This window comes from Solanum pennellii, chromosome 10, assembly GCF_001406875.1.
Source record: "Solanum pennellii chromosome 10, SPENNV200".
NCBI classification, from domain to species: domain Eukaryota; kingdom Viridiplantae; phylum Streptophyta; class Magnoliopsida; order Solanales; family Solanaceae; genus Solanum; species Solanum pennellii.
The window spans coordinates 3,080,006-3,097,808 of record NC_028646.1 but is presented as its reverse complement, the minus strand read 5'-3'; the positions used below and the strand labels follow the sequence as shown (position 1 = coordinate 3,097,808).

General features: G+C 29.2%; 2 protein-coding genes across 2 annotated transcripts; both read right to left on the bottom strand.

The window, feature by feature from the left end:
* Positions 1–1,352: 1,352 nt before the first annotated feature.
* On the bottom strand, positions 1,353–2,436 carry LOC107001699 (glutaredoxin-C9-like). The gene is made up of 2 exons (XM_015199662.2): positions 2,277–2,436; positions 1,353–1,918 (listed from the first exon to the last, which is right to left on the bottom strand). Exons 1-2 carry the CDS (start codon positions 2,377–2,379, stop codon positions 1,521–1,523), a joined length of 501 nt encoding a protein of 166 aa, XP_015055148.1. The 5' UTR covers positions 2,380–2,436; the 3' UTR covers positions 1,353–1,520.
* A 13,897-nt stretch (positions 2,437–16,333) lies between these two features.
* Positions 16,334–16,955, bottom strand: LOC107031839 (histone H3.2). The gene has a single exon (XM_015233327.2). It carries the CDS (start codon positions 16,881–16,883, stop codon positions 16,473–16,475), a length of 411 nt encoding a protein of 136 aa, XP_015088813.1. The 5' UTR covers positions 16,884–16,955; the 3' UTR covers positions 16,334–16,472.
* Positions 16,956–17,803: the final 848 nt, after the last annotated feature.

The following is a 17,803-nucleotide window of genomic DNA, read 5'->3' as shown; positions in this document are numbered from 1 at the left end:
AATGTATTATATATATATATATATATATATACATATATATATATATATATATATAATACATTTTTTCGATACAAAATATTCAAGTGAATATTCTTTGAATCGATCTATATAAGCCAACCTAAAAAATCTAGTCAAATGTAGCCTCTAGGTGGTAATGATTTTGGTGTATTAACGATTTAAGTTTACTTACTCCATCTGTTTTTAATTATTTGCCAATTTTTAAAATAATACACTTATTAAGAAAGTAATGATTGATAGGAATTTATTATTTTTCCTAATAATTGTAAAGTAAATGTTTTGAAAATTTTATTTTTTAAAAGAAGTTCAATATTTTTTAATATAATTCATTAAAAAATTTAATAAATAAAAAGTTGACCTTTTTTAATTCATTAAAATAAATAAATAATTAGAGACGAAGAAAAGTAAACCCGCTTGCTTAATTAGTCAAATTTAGCATGAAGATATAATTACATCTGCGTCTCTTTATTGACTATGAAATAGGTGATGCCAATTAAGGGCGTGTTTGGTATGAAAGAAATATTTTTTAAAAAATATTTTAATATTTTTTTTTTATGTTTAGGTAGATTAAATGTTTTTTAAATTAATTTATTTTTCTCAAATTTTAGAAAAATGACTTTTCTTAAAAAATTAAGAAAAACATTTTTCAAATTCTCTTCCAGCTTTAAATTACATTTTTTGTTGGAAAAATCAATTTATTTTGTCCTTATCCTCAAACACCCCCACCCCCCACCCCCGAAAAAAATAAAAATAAAAAATTAAAGTTGGTTTTTTTAAAAAAAATTCTACTTCAATATTTTATTTTTTCACTCCTAATCTCGACCCTCCCCCGCCAGCCTCCACCCCCACCCCATTTAAGTTTGTTTTTTAAAAAAAGTTCAACTTCAAAATTTCATTTCTTTTACTCCTACCCTTGACCCTCACCACTCCCAAAAAAAGTTAAATTTATTTTTTTTAAAAAAAATCAACTTCAAAAATTCATTTTTTTCTCCCCTAGTCTCGACCTCACCCTCAGAAAAAATTTAAGTGTGTTTTTAAAAATATTTCAATTTCAATTTTTTATTTTTTCACCGCTATCCTCGACTCTCCGTACCAGTCTGCTACCACCACACACACACCCAAAAAAAAAATTGTTTGTTTTAAAAAATATTTTCAAAAATTAATTTCTATTCTGGTAAAAATAAAAAATATATCTCAAAAACATTTGTTATTTATAAATCAAATACTAAAAAAAATTTCTGAAATTTTTCTTTTTACTTATCAATCAAACATAAAAAATAAATAAATAATATACTTATTTTTTCGAAAAACATTTTTCATGATAAACATTTCCGTTAGCACACACCCTAAATGTAGACCTTCTTAACGAATCAACCAGATTCAAAGATCTATTCATTGGCACGAATATTGAGAATGAATGACTGATATTCTTCTTCTTTTTGTGGAATGATTTTTACCTACTAACAAAAGAGAATAATAATTGACTAGGTAGGTAAAAATATTTAAAGCCATAAAGCCCCTACATCTTTTAGTATTGGCACTAATTCACCAGAAATATGTGTGGATATCACTCTTTCTAGTCCTCCGAACAAATTTCCACCAACGAAAACCGCCGGAAACTCCGTCGATGTTCCATCACCACCACCATCACCGTCACCACTTGTGATTATTGATAACTCGGTCTTCACATCATCTGCATCTTCGTTGTTCACTTCGAAAATCATAGGGTTAACACCTAACCCTAGAAGCAAATTCTTCACAACATGGCACATGCAACACCCACGTATCGCTACAACGATTATCGCGTGTTCCGAGACGGATTTCACTACACTCGTAGTAATAAACGAGTTTTTGTATCGTGATCTCATTTCACCAACATATTTCATCTTGTTGTTCACATCTGTAGAGACGAATTATATGTGAAAAATCACATAATTTCAAAAGTGAAATGAGTTTAGCTAAAAGAATCTAGCCTGTCAAATTTAAATTCTGAATTGCCTCAAGTGAATCACTTGAATATGATTCGAACTTCAAAGTATGGTGGAAGGATCAAAAAAGTGAAAAAATAGACGTAAATTATCTATAACATCTATCCATCCTGCAATTTCAATCGATCAATTCATTGAGTAAACTATTAAACTAATAAGAGCATAAAATATTACTAACATATTGAAAAATGATTTAGATAAGTTTGATAAATTCAACGAAACTCATTCAAATTTAAATTTTGAATCAAGTCTCCATATGATAATAATTACCTGAACGTGACTCAGAAGTGGTGGTGAATGAACTACCACCGATCGACGTGGTGGTAGTGGTGGTGGAAAGAAACAAATTTCTATATGTTAAAGTTTGTTGCATGGTGGTGATTGACGTTGGGGGGTGGGGGGTGAGAGGGGTAGAAAGGGAAGAAAAAATGAAGAGGAAAGTGATGTATATATAAGATGATGGAAATGGTGTAGAGTACCCTAACGTCCAAATGGTCTCAAACTCTTTTAGAAGCATGTAATTTTCAATAAAAAATCAAGAGAAGTGTTAAAAATACCTCTAAATATAATGAGAATTTGAGTAAATATCTTAAAAGGTCATTAAACTATGAAAATAATTTATCTAATAAAATCATTAAACTTAAATTGTTATTTATATTTTGGTATTTTCCAATTGAACTTGTATTGTTTGTACTTTAATTATTTTATTTTATGTTTTCAGTTAGGTTTAGTAGAATTTTCTTTAACACATGTGGTTATTTCAAATACTATGGTCAACTTTGATATTAATAATATTAATTTCTCATTCTCCAATTAATACTAACACACAGTTATCATTAGTAGGTGATGGTTTTTAAGAAATTCAGTTTAAGAAGAATTTTCAGTTTGTCTTCCTAGGGAATTTTGCCCCTATAATTGGAGAAATAAAAAGGAAGCAGCATAATGGATTTTTTAAGAAAATATTTATTGGTAGGGTCCAGGTTAAATAATTTATTTTGTTATATCAAATTTATTTTAATGATAAATGTATTTGGATAATTTTTAAAAATAAAAACATTGAGTTGAGTTATTTTATTGATAGAAAATAAAATTAAATAACTTTATCAAATAAAATTTTCATAGTTTAATGACTTTTTAAGATATTAACTACGAGAGTATTTCACTTATGTCAAAAGATTTGGGGGGGGGGGCTGTATTTAAGTTAGTTATTCAAGTAAAAAGGTATTTTATGACTGTCAATAGATTGCAGATGGAATTAATAATTTGCACTGAGTTTAAGGGTGTTTTTCAGTGTTTTTATCTTGTTTCACCTTCTATTCTGTATAAAATAATGAATAAATGTGTTTTTAAAGTTGTATTTAAGTTAATTAGTTAGTCAAGCAAATAGGTGCATCTAAAGCTCTCAATATTTTGGAGATGAAACTAATAATTTACACTGAGTTTAAGGGTATTGTTAGTGTTTCTATCTTGTTTCACCTTCTATCGTGCATATAATAATGCTTAGATTCCTCATAGCTTATACATGTATTAGACATGAGGATTTCTAAATTATCAACCAAACGTCATATTAATTTTATAAATGAATAACTTATTTTCTATATATCTACCAAACATCGTATAAGTGCGTGAGTGTGTTTATATATATATATATATATATCAAACATTTTCAATATAAATAGCTTATTACTCATCAGCTTATCAAATGTCGTATAAAGACACGTGTCAATCATTTATAGATGACAATGGGGCGCGTGGGCGAGACTGGTTGAGTTTAACCCATAAATATTTTAATCCGCCCCGCCCGCATAACAACTTTCTTCATTTTCAACCTGTCTCGCTCGGCTCCTCATAAATCCATCTCGCATAAGTTTTTTAATATTTTCTTTTTCTAGTTAAGTCTGATAATAAAAATAAATTCATTTTTCATTAAGTTGTATTAATTTAATAGAATAATGACGAGTCCGGAGCCTAAAGGGTATAAAATATTAACAAAAATTTTAAAACGGTATATAAAATTTTATATTAACCAAAACGGCAGAATCGCTGGAACAACATCGATTTCCTCCGCCGAAAAAAGCAAAATCGCTGCTACTGTAGTGATTTTGCGAAATGTGATTTTTTTTTTAAAAAAAATTTAAAGAAAATCGCTCTTTAATTTTTTATAAAAAAAAACTGAAAATTTTCTTTTTTTAAAAAAAAATCACATTTTGCAAAATCGTTGCTACTGCAGCAATTTTGCTTTTTCTGGCGGAGGAAATTGTTGTTGTTCCAGCGATTTTGCCGTTTTGGTTAATAAAAAATTTTATATACCGTTTTTAAATTTTTGTTAATATTTTAATACCCTTTAGGCTCCAGACTCAAATAATGACTTAAATTAGTTATTTTAGAGATCAATTGGGTAACATGTAAAAAATTGTATTAAATATTTTTTATTAAACCCTTTTCATTTACTATCTTGAATGTGTTTAGTAGTTTTAAAGAATTTATCTTGATAAATAATATTTTATCACTCTTGTAACATATAAAAAGTTAAAACTAAGTTTGAACCCACATAAAATCACATATACCGACAAACTGCTTCGCCCCGCATTAATTTTAAGAAAATCTACTTCTACCTGCCTCACATTCTACTCATCCCGCATAATCTTAAATTCGCTTAACCCCGCATAGCCTTAAATGTATCCATGGCCCGTCTACTCCGACCCATTGTCATCCCAAAAGATCACTAATGAAGAAAAGCTAAGTCACGTCAATTTAGGTTCATCATATAACATCCAATCATAAATTACATCACTTACCTAACTTGTTAAATAATTATTACTTTATTTGTTTCAATTTATGTGACACACTTCATTTTATAGAGTTAAATTATTTAAGTTTGAACGAAAATTATTTGCTCATGATACCTTACATTTTTTTTAAAAAAATGAAATATATATATATAATTGTAAACTACCTATAAATTCTATAAATCACAACAATTAACAATTCAAAATTTTTAAAAAATAAATTAATTTGAATCTCAAAATTCAAAATATATTATTAAATTGAGACGAGGAGAGTAGTTTATACAAACGTTTCAACATTTATTACACATGAACTTTACCACTAAAAATTGTATCAATCGGTTTTTTTATTATTAACATGAAAATTCAGGTTCGATTAACAAAAAATATATATTTTTTTAAATTTTTTATTCTTATCGATTATCAAATGAGAAATAAAAGAAAAGTGTATTCAATTTTACAACTGTTTGTTACTGTTATTCCATTAAATTTACAATTTTGTAAAGTCTAGTCACTTCAACAAAAGAACTTTATATGGTTAAAAGCTCACAAAATATTTAGGTCTGAATTCAGAAAATTCAGTCATTTTTCTTTGAAGTTAAATATATATAGATATATTTATATATATATATATTTGCATTTTTTTTGAATTCTTCACACCATCGATTTACTGTTAATTTTTATTGGAATAATTACAGAATTCTCACCTTTTAGTTTACTTATTATAATTATTCCCTACAAGTTTCACACATCTTCAAAATTTCTTATTTTTTTTCTTTAAATAAAAAATATTATCAATGTATCTGACCCTCTTTTTAATGTATCAATGCATGTATCTGATCCTCTTTTTTATGTTTCAACGCTTTGATTTTTTTGGCCATTAATGTATCCGGACCCTCCATTAATGTATCTGACCCTCTTATTAATGTATCAGCGCATGTATGCCACCCTCTTTTTAATGTATCAGCGCTTTATTTTTTTGGTCATTTATGTGTCCAGACCCTCCATTAATTTATCCTTTTGAGAGATTTCTGTAATTATAAACTTTTAAAGAATAAATTATAATTTTCTTTTAAAAGTATGTGATTTCGGTAATTTATTCAATTTTTTTTACACAATATTAGATGATTTTTACATAAATTAAATTGATTTTGTTTGGACTTGATTTGGTTGATTTTAGATATTTAAAACCAATAGTATTTGATTTTGTTCGAAAAGATTGAAGAAATAACCAAACTATCCTAGTAGGGATTGTCTGGTAGCTGGTTAGAATTATGTAGATATTTTAATGCATGAATTAATTATGAGTGAATCTACGTATCATTTTATGCAATTATTAGTTATGTGTGTATAATACATATTCTTCCAATTATCCTACGTAAAAGAATACATAGATTCCCTCAAAACTTATATACTTACTAAATTATAAATATGCAGATTTTTAAATTGCCAACGAAATATCATATCAATTTTATTTATAAATATCTTATTTTTTATATACTTATCAAACGTCGTATAAAAACACACATCTATCATCTAGAACATGTCTGAGTGAGTGGAGGAGATAACTACTGCAAATAAACCAAGTCGGTATAATTTATTATATGACAACCAACCATATATTATATCACTTTACCTAACTTGTTAAATAATTCTCAGTGCATTAAAATTCACTGTTGCAGGGATATTATTGTTTGTACAAACTTGATAATTAAGTTTGAATATTTATTACACATAAACTTAACCACTAAAAGTCGTACCATCAATTTCTTTAATATTAACGTGAAATTGCTTTATAATGAATATCATATGAAAAATGAATTTATTTTTTGCTGTTATTACTGTAGATAATAACATTCATATTGAGAAAAATAATAATCACAAACGGAAGATTATAACAATAACCGATTCATTATTACAAGTGCGAGTGTTACAATCTTTATGATTCCTCTGAATTCGCCTTTTTAAATATGAATTCAAGGGCTTTAAAGTTTGTTCTTGAACTTGAGCTTAATCTCTATCTTGATCTTCGACTTGGACTTAATCTCAATCGCTATCTTGATCTTGATCTTGGACTTAGACTTGATCTTGATTTCTATGTTGATCTTGATCTTGGACTTGAAATTTATCTTGATCTTGATCTTCGACTTGAACTTGATCTTGATCTTGGACTTGAACTTTATCTTGATTTTTACTTTCTAGTTGAATCTAAGGGCTTCGAGCTTGTCTTATTTTTATTCAAAATTATGATAAGTTATGTCCTAGAAAATGGCTTTGTAAATGTGCAAAGCTCTGTGTCAATGTCTTTCTGCCTCTTGCTTGATTGTTTGAGTTGGAATATGACACTCATAATTATTTCCATTGCATTTTGTTACTTGCTCAAATTTCTTAGCAGTATTGTGTGGTTAGGATCACTATGGTTTAGTTTCTTTATTAGTTTTAAGCGATCATATTTATATTATTCACTGTGTTTTGAATTCTTTGCATGATGATAATTAGATCGTTAATTTGACTTGATATTATTCATGTTGAGGTTCTTATTTTACTCTTTTGTTTTCCTCCTCTTGCATGAACACTCTCTCTCCAAGCGAGTCCAATGGACTCCCTTCATTCGCACTCTCTTCTTTTTATCATGAATGCTAACTTTTGTTAATTTTTTTCTTAACCTAGATGAATTCTTTGGAGTTTTGCTTTATAAATTTTTGTTTCGTCATTTTTAAGTATTTAGATTTTTCAAAGTTCTTTCAAGTTAAGCGACTTAAGCTCTTAGGCTAACTTGAGAATAATTTATATTCTTTCATAGTTAGTAGTTTAGCTTTGAATCTATGTTTCATGAATTTGAACTAGCCACTTGGTTCAAAATCAATAACTCGGATAAATTATTAAGTCAAAAGATATTTTCGACGGTTTAACACCTTAAACATCTTCCTTACTTATCATGTTAGTCGATCTTTATTTATTTTCATAAAATAATTCTATCAAGTGACCTTAAGTTTTTCCTTAAAATTAGCCAGCTTTAAAATCCATCGGTCAACCACGCGTTAGCAGATTCTCTAAGGTGCCTAAACCCTCCCTTAGAAAATTAGTTGAACTCTTACCCAAAACTCTGATTTTATTTAAAATATTTTCTTTCAAAAAATTTCCTTTTAAATGGTTTTCTTATTTTTTTCCTAAAAAGTAAGTGGCAACTTCCCAAATTATAAATTTTTCCAAAACCTTTAACAAAAATGGCCAAAGTTGCCAAATCGGCTTAGAAACCTTCAGTTTTCGAAATCGGATCGTAACAGAATGGCGACTCCGCTGGGGATTCATCTAGGTTCTAACCAAAATAATTTTATAGTTTGGGTAATCATTATTTGAATTAAATGTTATTTTATGCAAGTATGTGTTTAAATTTTGAATATTATTGTCATAACATGCATAACATTTATTCCGTCAAACGATATTTTTTATATTTTTTTTACTTAAAGGATGATTACGCGGGTTCGCAATCATTCGTCAACCAAACTTACTTTCTAGTGGAATTCAAGGGCTTGGAGCTTGATCTTGAATCCGGTGGTCTTGATCTTGTTTGTTCTTGAACTTGAACACTTGAATTCTTGAACTTGTAGAGAAATTTATAGCTTTTGATTCACGAGCTTTCTCTAGCTTCTTGTATAGAATTCTTCGTTCTCTTTTTCTGAATTATGAGACCTCTATTTATAGTTTTAGAATAGATGAGTTGTGATTGGAATAGGACTCCCTTTAGCCATTCAGATTTAAGTAAAATATATATGAGCTTTATGGAGCGGACTTTAATTAAATTCATATTTATCTGAATTTAAATAATGAAATTAATTATATTAATCTATAATATTTATTTAGACTAATATATTCATTAATTTAATATAATCTGAACAACTTTATAAATTTATATTTAATAAATTTTAAGTGACTACAGTTACATTTAAATTTATATACAATTTTACAAGTCCGGTGATTTAATGTATTAAATTTTTCGTACGTTTGGCAACTTCAAAAAAAAAATTAAATATGATTGAATCTGAAACATTTATTTATGGAATTTACTCGTATAGAACTTCAGACCTTATATATTTTAAATTATTCCAAAGTAAGTAGATGAAAAAAAAATTAAATGTGTACAAATAAATAGTCCTAAGATATTCGGTAATTTTATTTATGAAATTAAAAAAATTATTTTATTACATTGAGGTTCCTGTATTTTTTTTGAATTCTTCACACAATAACAATCGGATAGGTTGATTTACAGTTAATTTTTTCTATTCGATATTAGATAAATTTTACATAAATTATATAGAAATTCTTTTATTTTTATTTTTATTTGGGAAAAGGGTCAAAATGACTTTAAATGTTTATAGTTTGGCTCAAAAATGTCACTACCGTCAATACTTTGGTTCAAAATGTCCTTAAATTATGTAAATGAAACAAAAATGTCCTTCATTTGTAGTTTGGTCCAAAAATGTCCTTTCCGTCAATCCTTTTTGTATAAATTTTCAAAGTTTTTATAATTGTAGTTTTCAAATTTTGTATAATATGGTTTATGTAATGAAATTTATAAAATATAATTTGTAAAACTATTTAAAGTTCATATGTTTATATTTGTATCAATTTATTGTTTTGAGTTTTATCATATTTGTATAATTCCAGACTTTATATTTCTCAATTATACAAAGACACGTAAATTATACAAACGTACTAGCGAATTATACAAATGAGATGCGAATTATACAAATTATTTCCCTCACTCGCTCACCTCTCTCCTCTCTCCTCTCTCTCCCAATCTTGTTCGCCTCTCTACTCCCTCTCACAATCTCGCCAACCAGATATATAAGTAAATATATAAATAAGTTACATACATACAATTATTTTGATAGATATATATATATATACAATTGCCTCTCTCCAATCTCTGTCTTCTCTCGCTCGTCTCTCTCCTCCCTCTTCCAATCCCACTCGCCGATCTCATTCCTTTAACATGTAGCTACAAATCATAGTTAGAAACTATAGTTATAGAGCGTAATTAAACTATTTTGAGTGGCTATATGCGAAAATTCCCCTTTATTTTATTGGTTTTATGTATATGAGTATTTATGACAATTTTTAATAGGACTAGAAATATCATTGTCCCTCATTCTTCTAGGCCAAAATGGTGAATTATAAAGTTTTACTCATAGTAAAGTTACTAATTGAAAGTTTGGTAATGTCTTTTAACTATTTATTCATTTTGGTTGGATTGTTGTCACTTATTTCCCATTTCAATGAATCGTTGTTTTTATTTTGTGTATGATTAATAATTGAATAGTCAAATCAAACTAAATTGAAATCGATAAAAAAACAAACTGGTAAATATACAACATAATTGATTAATTTAAAAATTGATTAAGTCGATTTGATTTAGATTTTGACAAATAATCGACCCCTAGAAAAACAAATTACTAATTTAAACATGTTTTGATAATTTGGGTGGGATAAGCCCCTTAAAAAGAAAAAGATTTTCAATTGAATTTTTTTAATTCTAAAAATAGATAAATGTCAAATTCATCGCTTCACCATAACTTTTAATTTGATAATTATATCGAGGGTAGTTCATGGTTATCGTTCTAGAACTAAACTGAATTGCAATTCAAATCAAATCGATTAAAAAATTCGATATTTGGTTTGATTTGGTTTTAATTTTAAAAAATAGATATTATTTGGTTTGGTTTTGATTTTACTAAAAATTAATTACAAAAATAACCAAATCGAACTTAGTATATATAAATTTTATAATTATTCACAAATAAGATATAAATATTTTGATAAATTTTAATCAACTCACATCTTTAATTTTACTATTTTCTGAAGCCCAACACTTAAATATAAAACATTTATTAAAAGTCTAAATCCCTCAATAGTCATTGCTACTTTCTCTGTCTTTTTTATAAAAATCTTCTAATGCAACATTGAATAATCCCATAATTTAAAGCTCAAATTAAAGAAGATGGTAATTGATTAGTTTTGACTATGAAATATTGATTGTTTTTTTAAAAATTTTGTTGAAAAGTCTATTTGTAAGATGTTGAGATTTCATAATATTGAATCAACTTTATACTATTGACAATGAGTTTTTTTAGCTTCTGAAACTTAGTATGATAGATGAATCACTTTGTTCATGTAATAGCTTATTTGTGAATTATTCATGTATTAAGCGTTTGTGTCTATCGAGATGCGTATTTCCTCAACAAACTTATTACTTTCCAATAAAAACACCCAAAAAAATTTAATCAAATCGACGATAATCAAACCAACGATTTTTTTTATACGATTTGATTTGATTTTAAAAATTTAAAAACCAATTTAAATATAATTTGATTTTGATTTTAAATAAAGGCAAAATAAACTGTGACCTAATTTTTTTTCTTCACAGAATAAGAGAAGATAAAGGATATATTTTTGTTTTTCCTTTTTATAATATTTTTTTGTAATTAAATGTGTAATTTCAGTGAAAAGTATCCATTCATGCTCTTAATCTTCCAACTCTGCAGTTTTATTGCATATAAGATTAGAGATATTTAAAATATTATATTTTATTGAGTTTAAGTGTTCACTTGATAAAATTATAAGTAGAAGGATCTAGTTTTACAGTCCAATACAAGTAGAAGAACGTACGAGATCCTTTTGCCTTTAACTAATGATCGATTCAAATCGAACCATAAACACCCATAAATTTATATAAATAAAATAAACACATCAAGTGAACTTTATAAGAAAGTTGAATCAAAACTTATGAAGCTTCCATTAAGGAATAAATAAATTGACAAGATCCAAAAATGATAACTTTGCAAACTTGTTGGAAAAAGAAAAAATTTCTTATTTATTTTTCGTGTGTTTGATATATTGCAAGAAATATTAATCTAAAGGCGTATATAGTTGGAAAATAATTCATGCAAATGTATTTATCGAAAAATAAGTAGATTTTTTGTTTATTTGTAATGTTTGATAGATAAAAGAATAACTATTATGTCAAGAATATATATATACCCAACATATATAAGTGAAGTGTATAGATATTATATACTTTTGATCATTAAATGATCAAAGAGTGCATTTACATGAACTTCCTTTTAAAAGTATTTTTTTAAAAAAATGGAAAAAACATGCAACAACTAATATAGAAAATAATTAAAGTAGTGTACAAATTTTGGACCACTTGGCTTGGAAAAATTAAAATTGGGAATCTTTTGTATGTTAAAAGTTGGACATTTTAATCATAGGCTATCCACATTTAATCCACATTAAAGTCTCAATTCAGAAAATATGGTCCACTTAAGGTGGATTTGGTGGGAAGAAAATATTTTTTAAAAAACATTCTTTTTATTTTTTTATTTTATGTTTAGTTAGTTTAAAATGTTTGAAAAATATTTTTGAATTAATTTATTTTTTTTCAAATTTAAGAAAAACGATTTTCCTTTCAAAATTGAGGAAAATATTTTTCCAAAACTTCACATCATTCTTTCATTTTTTTAAAACTTATCCATACCTCGTACCCGACACTCTTCATCCAGAAAAAATTATTTTTGAAAAAATGTTTATCGGGTCAGGTCCTATGTCAAATCTCAGGGTCGAATTTTCGAATGGTTATTAGGGTCTTGTCATAGTTTTGGTGTCGGGGTCATGGCCTAGATCAATTATCGAGGTTGATTTTCAGATCAGAAATTCTTTTCCGGAAGAGTATTTTTCAGTCTCAATTATCGGTGTCAAATGGACGGGTTGGGTTGAAATTAAAAATATTACAATGGGTTGAATAGAAATCGGATTGGGTCATATCCCACCCAAGTTTACCTTGGGCTCAAATGGGTTGGGCTCAGGTGGGCTAAAAACTGGGTTGGGTCTTTTGTAGCCCAATTTGACCCGATTAATCTCAATAATTTAACATATTGATATTTAAGTTTTATATTCACAAATTGAATTTCCGCTCAATGATTTTTTGTTAAAAAGTAACAAAATGGATAGATAAATCGTAAAAGATGTTAAATATATAATAATTCATACTTTCAATATAGGTTCATATCTTGATAAAAAGTTTTAAAACGGGTTAAAATTGGAGATTGAATTGGGCTCAATTGAGAATTCTCTTTAAATGGGTTAAGCTTGAACGAGTTGAGATTAAACCCAATTCAAATTATGTTAAGCCCAACCCTTCAAATTCTGGGCGGGTTATAGTGTGCAACTTCTCTCATATTTGAATTGATTTTTCAATTTGTTTTACAAAAAATTTTGTTAAATCATTTTCTTCTTTTAATTTTGAGCTTGCTAACATTATGGATTTAGGGTTAGAGAAAATACATAATTGTCCCATCAAATTTATATCCTTTTTTGAAGTAGACACCAAAAGTTTACAACATAGTGAGTAGTGACTCATTTTATTTTTCTGTTTATTGTATTTAAGCAATCACACTATCTGTTGATAGTATTGTTTCTTTTCTGAATGTTCTACATTGTTTTTCAATTAGATGTTTTGTTTTTTACACTATCATTTTCCCTTTTAATTACTAATTCAATTTTCTACACTCGAGTTAAGGATCTTCGAAAACAGTCTATCTACCTCCACATGGAGGTACGAGTAAGGTTTGTTAACAATCTATCTACCCAACTCTTACTCGTGTGCTATCATCGGATATATTGTTATATAGTGACTCAATGCACATAATCTTGAAAACTTTTAAGACTTTGCTACGCCTCAATCCTAAATAAGTCAGACTAACAAAATAGTTAAAAGAGTAAGACATTTTCTGGGTTTAACTTTTGAATCAATGAATCTGATTACTAATATAGTTACCAAAAGTTTACAACTTCCAGATGTCTACCTAATAAAAATGTACAGTTTTCTGGCAGTTAGATATAGAGAAAAATCATAACATCAATACAGTGATGTATGGATTTCTCAGCTAGGTAGACTAATACATGTTAGTAATAAGATACTTTTATTTAAATTTAACGTTAAACCCCTTCGAATTGGCTCTTCTTAGTGAGCCCCTAACGTTTTGTTCGTCCTTGTCCATTGACACAGGGGAATCAGGATTAGATGAAGCAGCATTCCAAGAATCAAGATTAGAAGATGGACATTTCAGAATCCCTTTCAAATGCTTTTTTAGTAGACAAACGCCTTCTTTGTTCAAATCATCATTTGGAGTAACCTCATTAGCTTCGACAGATATATGATTTGTGTCATCATCTGTACTAGCCTCTTTAGATTTGTCATGAGTAGAACTATCGCCTAATTGTTCCTCAGTAACTTTGGCTCGGACAAAGTCATCATCGTAATCCTCTTCACCACCTCTAACGCGAGGAGAAACATCTTCTAAGTTAACCTTACTACATTTTACTGGGACATGATGATCACCGTTGGCACGTTCTATACCAGCCCATACACTTGAAAAATCATCACAGAAGGTATCCTCTGTAACTTTGGCGTGAATTAAGTCGTAACTAACAGCAGCGTCTTCATGTTCAGGTGCAGCAGGAACTATGTTGGTGACAAAAAGATCTTCATCATTTGTTGTCCGAACAAGATCATATGTATCCATTGTTTGAACAGATTGAAACTTGTCTCCCTTTTTGGCTTTAGGCAATTTGAACCATCCTTCTAAAGGGAGAGACAGATTCTTTAGAAATGAGGACTTCTTTGGAGCTTCTGCTAATTTTTTCTTGTCCTTTGTGGTGAAGAATGTTATGGCAATCACGGTGGATATGAAAAGCTGACAGATTGCACATTTGATCTGCTCATGTCTCTCGAAAGACGAAGCCTGTGTAAGGCCAATCATTTTCTTGATCCCAAGAACTTTGCGCGCCAAATCTCCTAGCTCATATCTCTTGTACTTTGAGTCATTGAAAAACTTGGCAGCTAGGTAGCCTATATCAACTTTATCTTTAGTCAAGCCTAATTCTTCAAATGGGAACATATCTTTCTTTTCTGGGATAGCAAAACCAACGAAACGAATCCTCTTGTCTGTAAGAAATTTGAGGAACGGATTAGGTAATTGTTCCCCAGAATGAAATCTGAGGATCAGACAACCTACTCCAAAGCACAAAAGAACCAAGATTATCTTAGGATCACGAGGGTGGCGCATGACATCAATGCCAACAATAGGTGGTTGTGCCCAAGTCTTACCGTCTGGGAATAAAATATCAGCTGTGAATAAAGATTCAAACTCTTTTGCCTTAAAGGTTATACCTTCTAATTTAACCTCAAATCTATTGGTTTTCAAGTACACGATTCCTGCCATATTTTTTATCCGATGAATGATATGACTCTAAAATACTGCTTGCATGAGCTGATGGGACCAAGAATAGAAAAAATCAAGATGAATCTCACAAGAGATGCAGGAAAAATGAAAAATCTTTAAACCATAATGATTTTTTGCGCAAAAATTGCAACGCAATGAATGATGAAAACTAGCAAGATGGAAAAACTAATTGTGAGTCAATGGTATCCAAAACCACAAATTAAAAAGGGAGGAAAATAAGGGAAACTAGGGGTTCTTGAGAAACAAACCAGTAAAAATGGATGGTTCTAGACTAAAGTTGTTACATTTGAGAGGTTTATGTTTGTCAATTTAGGAGATTTCACATCCACTAAAATTAGGAATTTCTCCATGGAAGTTATCTAAAAAATTTGAGGATTTTCAAATGTATCAGTTCCACTAAAAAAGGAGATCAGTACTAAACTTGAATTCAAACATAATTTTCTAAATTCACATCCAGAAGGGTAAAGATTGGCCATTTACCATATTTTCATCTTCTAGTTAACATCTTACACCACTAGAACAACATATCCAGTGTAATACCACAAGTTAGGTCTAGGAAGGCTAAAGTACTAAAGTATACACAAATCTACCCATAACTTGGGAGGTAAAGCGGTTGTTTTTTGATAGACATTCGGCTCAAGGATAAGCATAACAAACCAAATAAAATAGAAAGTTCCACAAAGCAAAGAAAGGAAAAACAAACTAAAATAAAATACTGTGGTAAAAAGCGTACAAATAATTCAACGCAGACATTGTACAAGCAAGAATAAGATATACCAAAACATTCTAATGCTTCAAACTATACTCACAGGCTTCAACATGGTGTTAAAAATGGTCATTTTCCATTACTTGTATAACCAGACAATCATGTTTAACACCAGAAATAGCTTTGAAGCAGATGGACATAAATAGGTTGAAACAGATTCAACTAACCTTTGATGATAAATGCTGAGCTTTTGACTCCAGTGAAGCAAATTATTACTGAAAACACACCCATGCTACCTATAAGTTCTCCATGAAATCTTCACAAACTATCATGACAAACAAGAAATCTTTGAAACATCAGCATTTTTCATTATTCATAACAACAAAAAATCTTGTAGTATAATACTACAAAGAAAAAATCGGCCTAGAACAGAAGATAATTTGTGCTCAGAAACAATGAATAAACAGCAAGAGAACAATAACAATATCCACATCCAACCAAAGATATATAAAGTAAGACAGAGAGATAGTAAACTGAACACAATGAGCGATATTTCATTAGAATAGACTTAAAACATATTCAGAATTGAGAAAATTCCAAATAAAAACATAAAAGGTTCAAAACACAGAAAAACACCCCCACTATATACTCAAATCACTGCTACATTTTAAGCCCTTTCGCCCCTAATTCTCCTGGCAAGCTGAATATCTTTTGGCATAATGGTAACCCTCTTAGCATGAATTGCACAAAGGTTAGTATCCTCAAACAATCCAACGAGATACGCTTCAGCTGCTTCCTGTAGCGCAGCAACAGCAGAGCTCTGGAAACGGAGATCAGTCTTAAAATCCTGAGCAATCTCACGAACCAACCGCTGGAACGGAAGCTTCCTGATCAGAAGCTCAGTCGATTTCTGATACTTCCGGATCTCTCTCAGTGCCACGGTACCTGGCCTGAATCTGTGTGGCTTCTTCACTCCTCCCGTCGCCGGAGCAGATTTCCTAGCAGCTTTTGTCGCCAACTGCTTCCTTGGAGCTTTACCTCCAGTTGATTTACGAGCAGTTTGCTTTGTTCGAGCCATTGATTAATCTCAAGTTTCAAGTGATTTAGGGTTTACGATTTGGGATTTTGATTTGAATAATTTGGGGAAAATGGAAGAGTATTTATAGAGAAAAATTTTGAAAAATTGGGCGGGAGGGAGGACACGGATCGATGACGTGGAAGAATCATGAGGAGTTCCTGAGCGTTGGTTTTTAAAGGATTCATTGTGAAATCAACGGTTCTAATTGATTTGATAGAGATGTGAGTTGCGGATCGGTGACGTGGTAATTATTGTGCTTCTTTGTTTTTGTTATTTGATCCAACGGTTCAGATTGATTTAAGAAGGGAATCATGGATCGATGACGTGGAAGGATCATTTTGGTCATAAATTTATTTTTTCTTATTAAAAGTTTTTATTTAAAAATAATGTTTTAGTTGATACAAGTATGAAAAATTGTTTTTTCGTATTTTTTTAATGTTAAATTTCATGCATAAATTTCAATTTCTTTTTGAGTGAAATCGTTGTTGAAATATATACTCATATGTTATTTGATATAATCAACATAACTTCGTTATTACTTGTCGTAGTCATCATTTATTATACAATCACCCGTCACAATAATCAAATATTCACAATCACTATCAATAAGCTCACCATCAATCACAAATTCACAATTACTATCAGTTATCACCATCATTAGCTATCACTATCATCCATCACAATTAGCAGTTATCACCACTAACTACGTATATATACCACTATTGTTAATCATTACTATCGTTCACCATTACCTACTACACATAAGTAATTAAAATCGTTAACACAACTGGATTTACTCATCTCAATTCATCAATTGTATGTCTGATTTGGCCATTAATGGCTTCACATCATTTCCACCCACAATATACATCGATATTTACAATTTAAACTTTGTTATACCTCATAAAATTAATAACTTT

What these genes read in the sequence shown, in the direction of transcription:
- LOC107001699 (XM_015199662.2), bottom strand. Translation starts at nt 2,379, where the DNA reads ATGCAACAAACTTTAACATATAGAAATTTGTTTCTTTCCACCACCACT. An exon ending in CACTTCTGAGTCACGTTCAG is followed by an intron (nt 1,919 to 2,276) that starts GTAATTATTATC and finishes TCGTCTCTACAG; the next exon opens with ATGTGAACAACAAGATGAAA.
- LOC107031839 (XM_015233327.2), bottom strand. Translation starts at nt 16,883, where the DNA reads ATGGCTCGAACAAAGCAAACTGCTCGTAAATCAACTGGAGGTAAAGCT.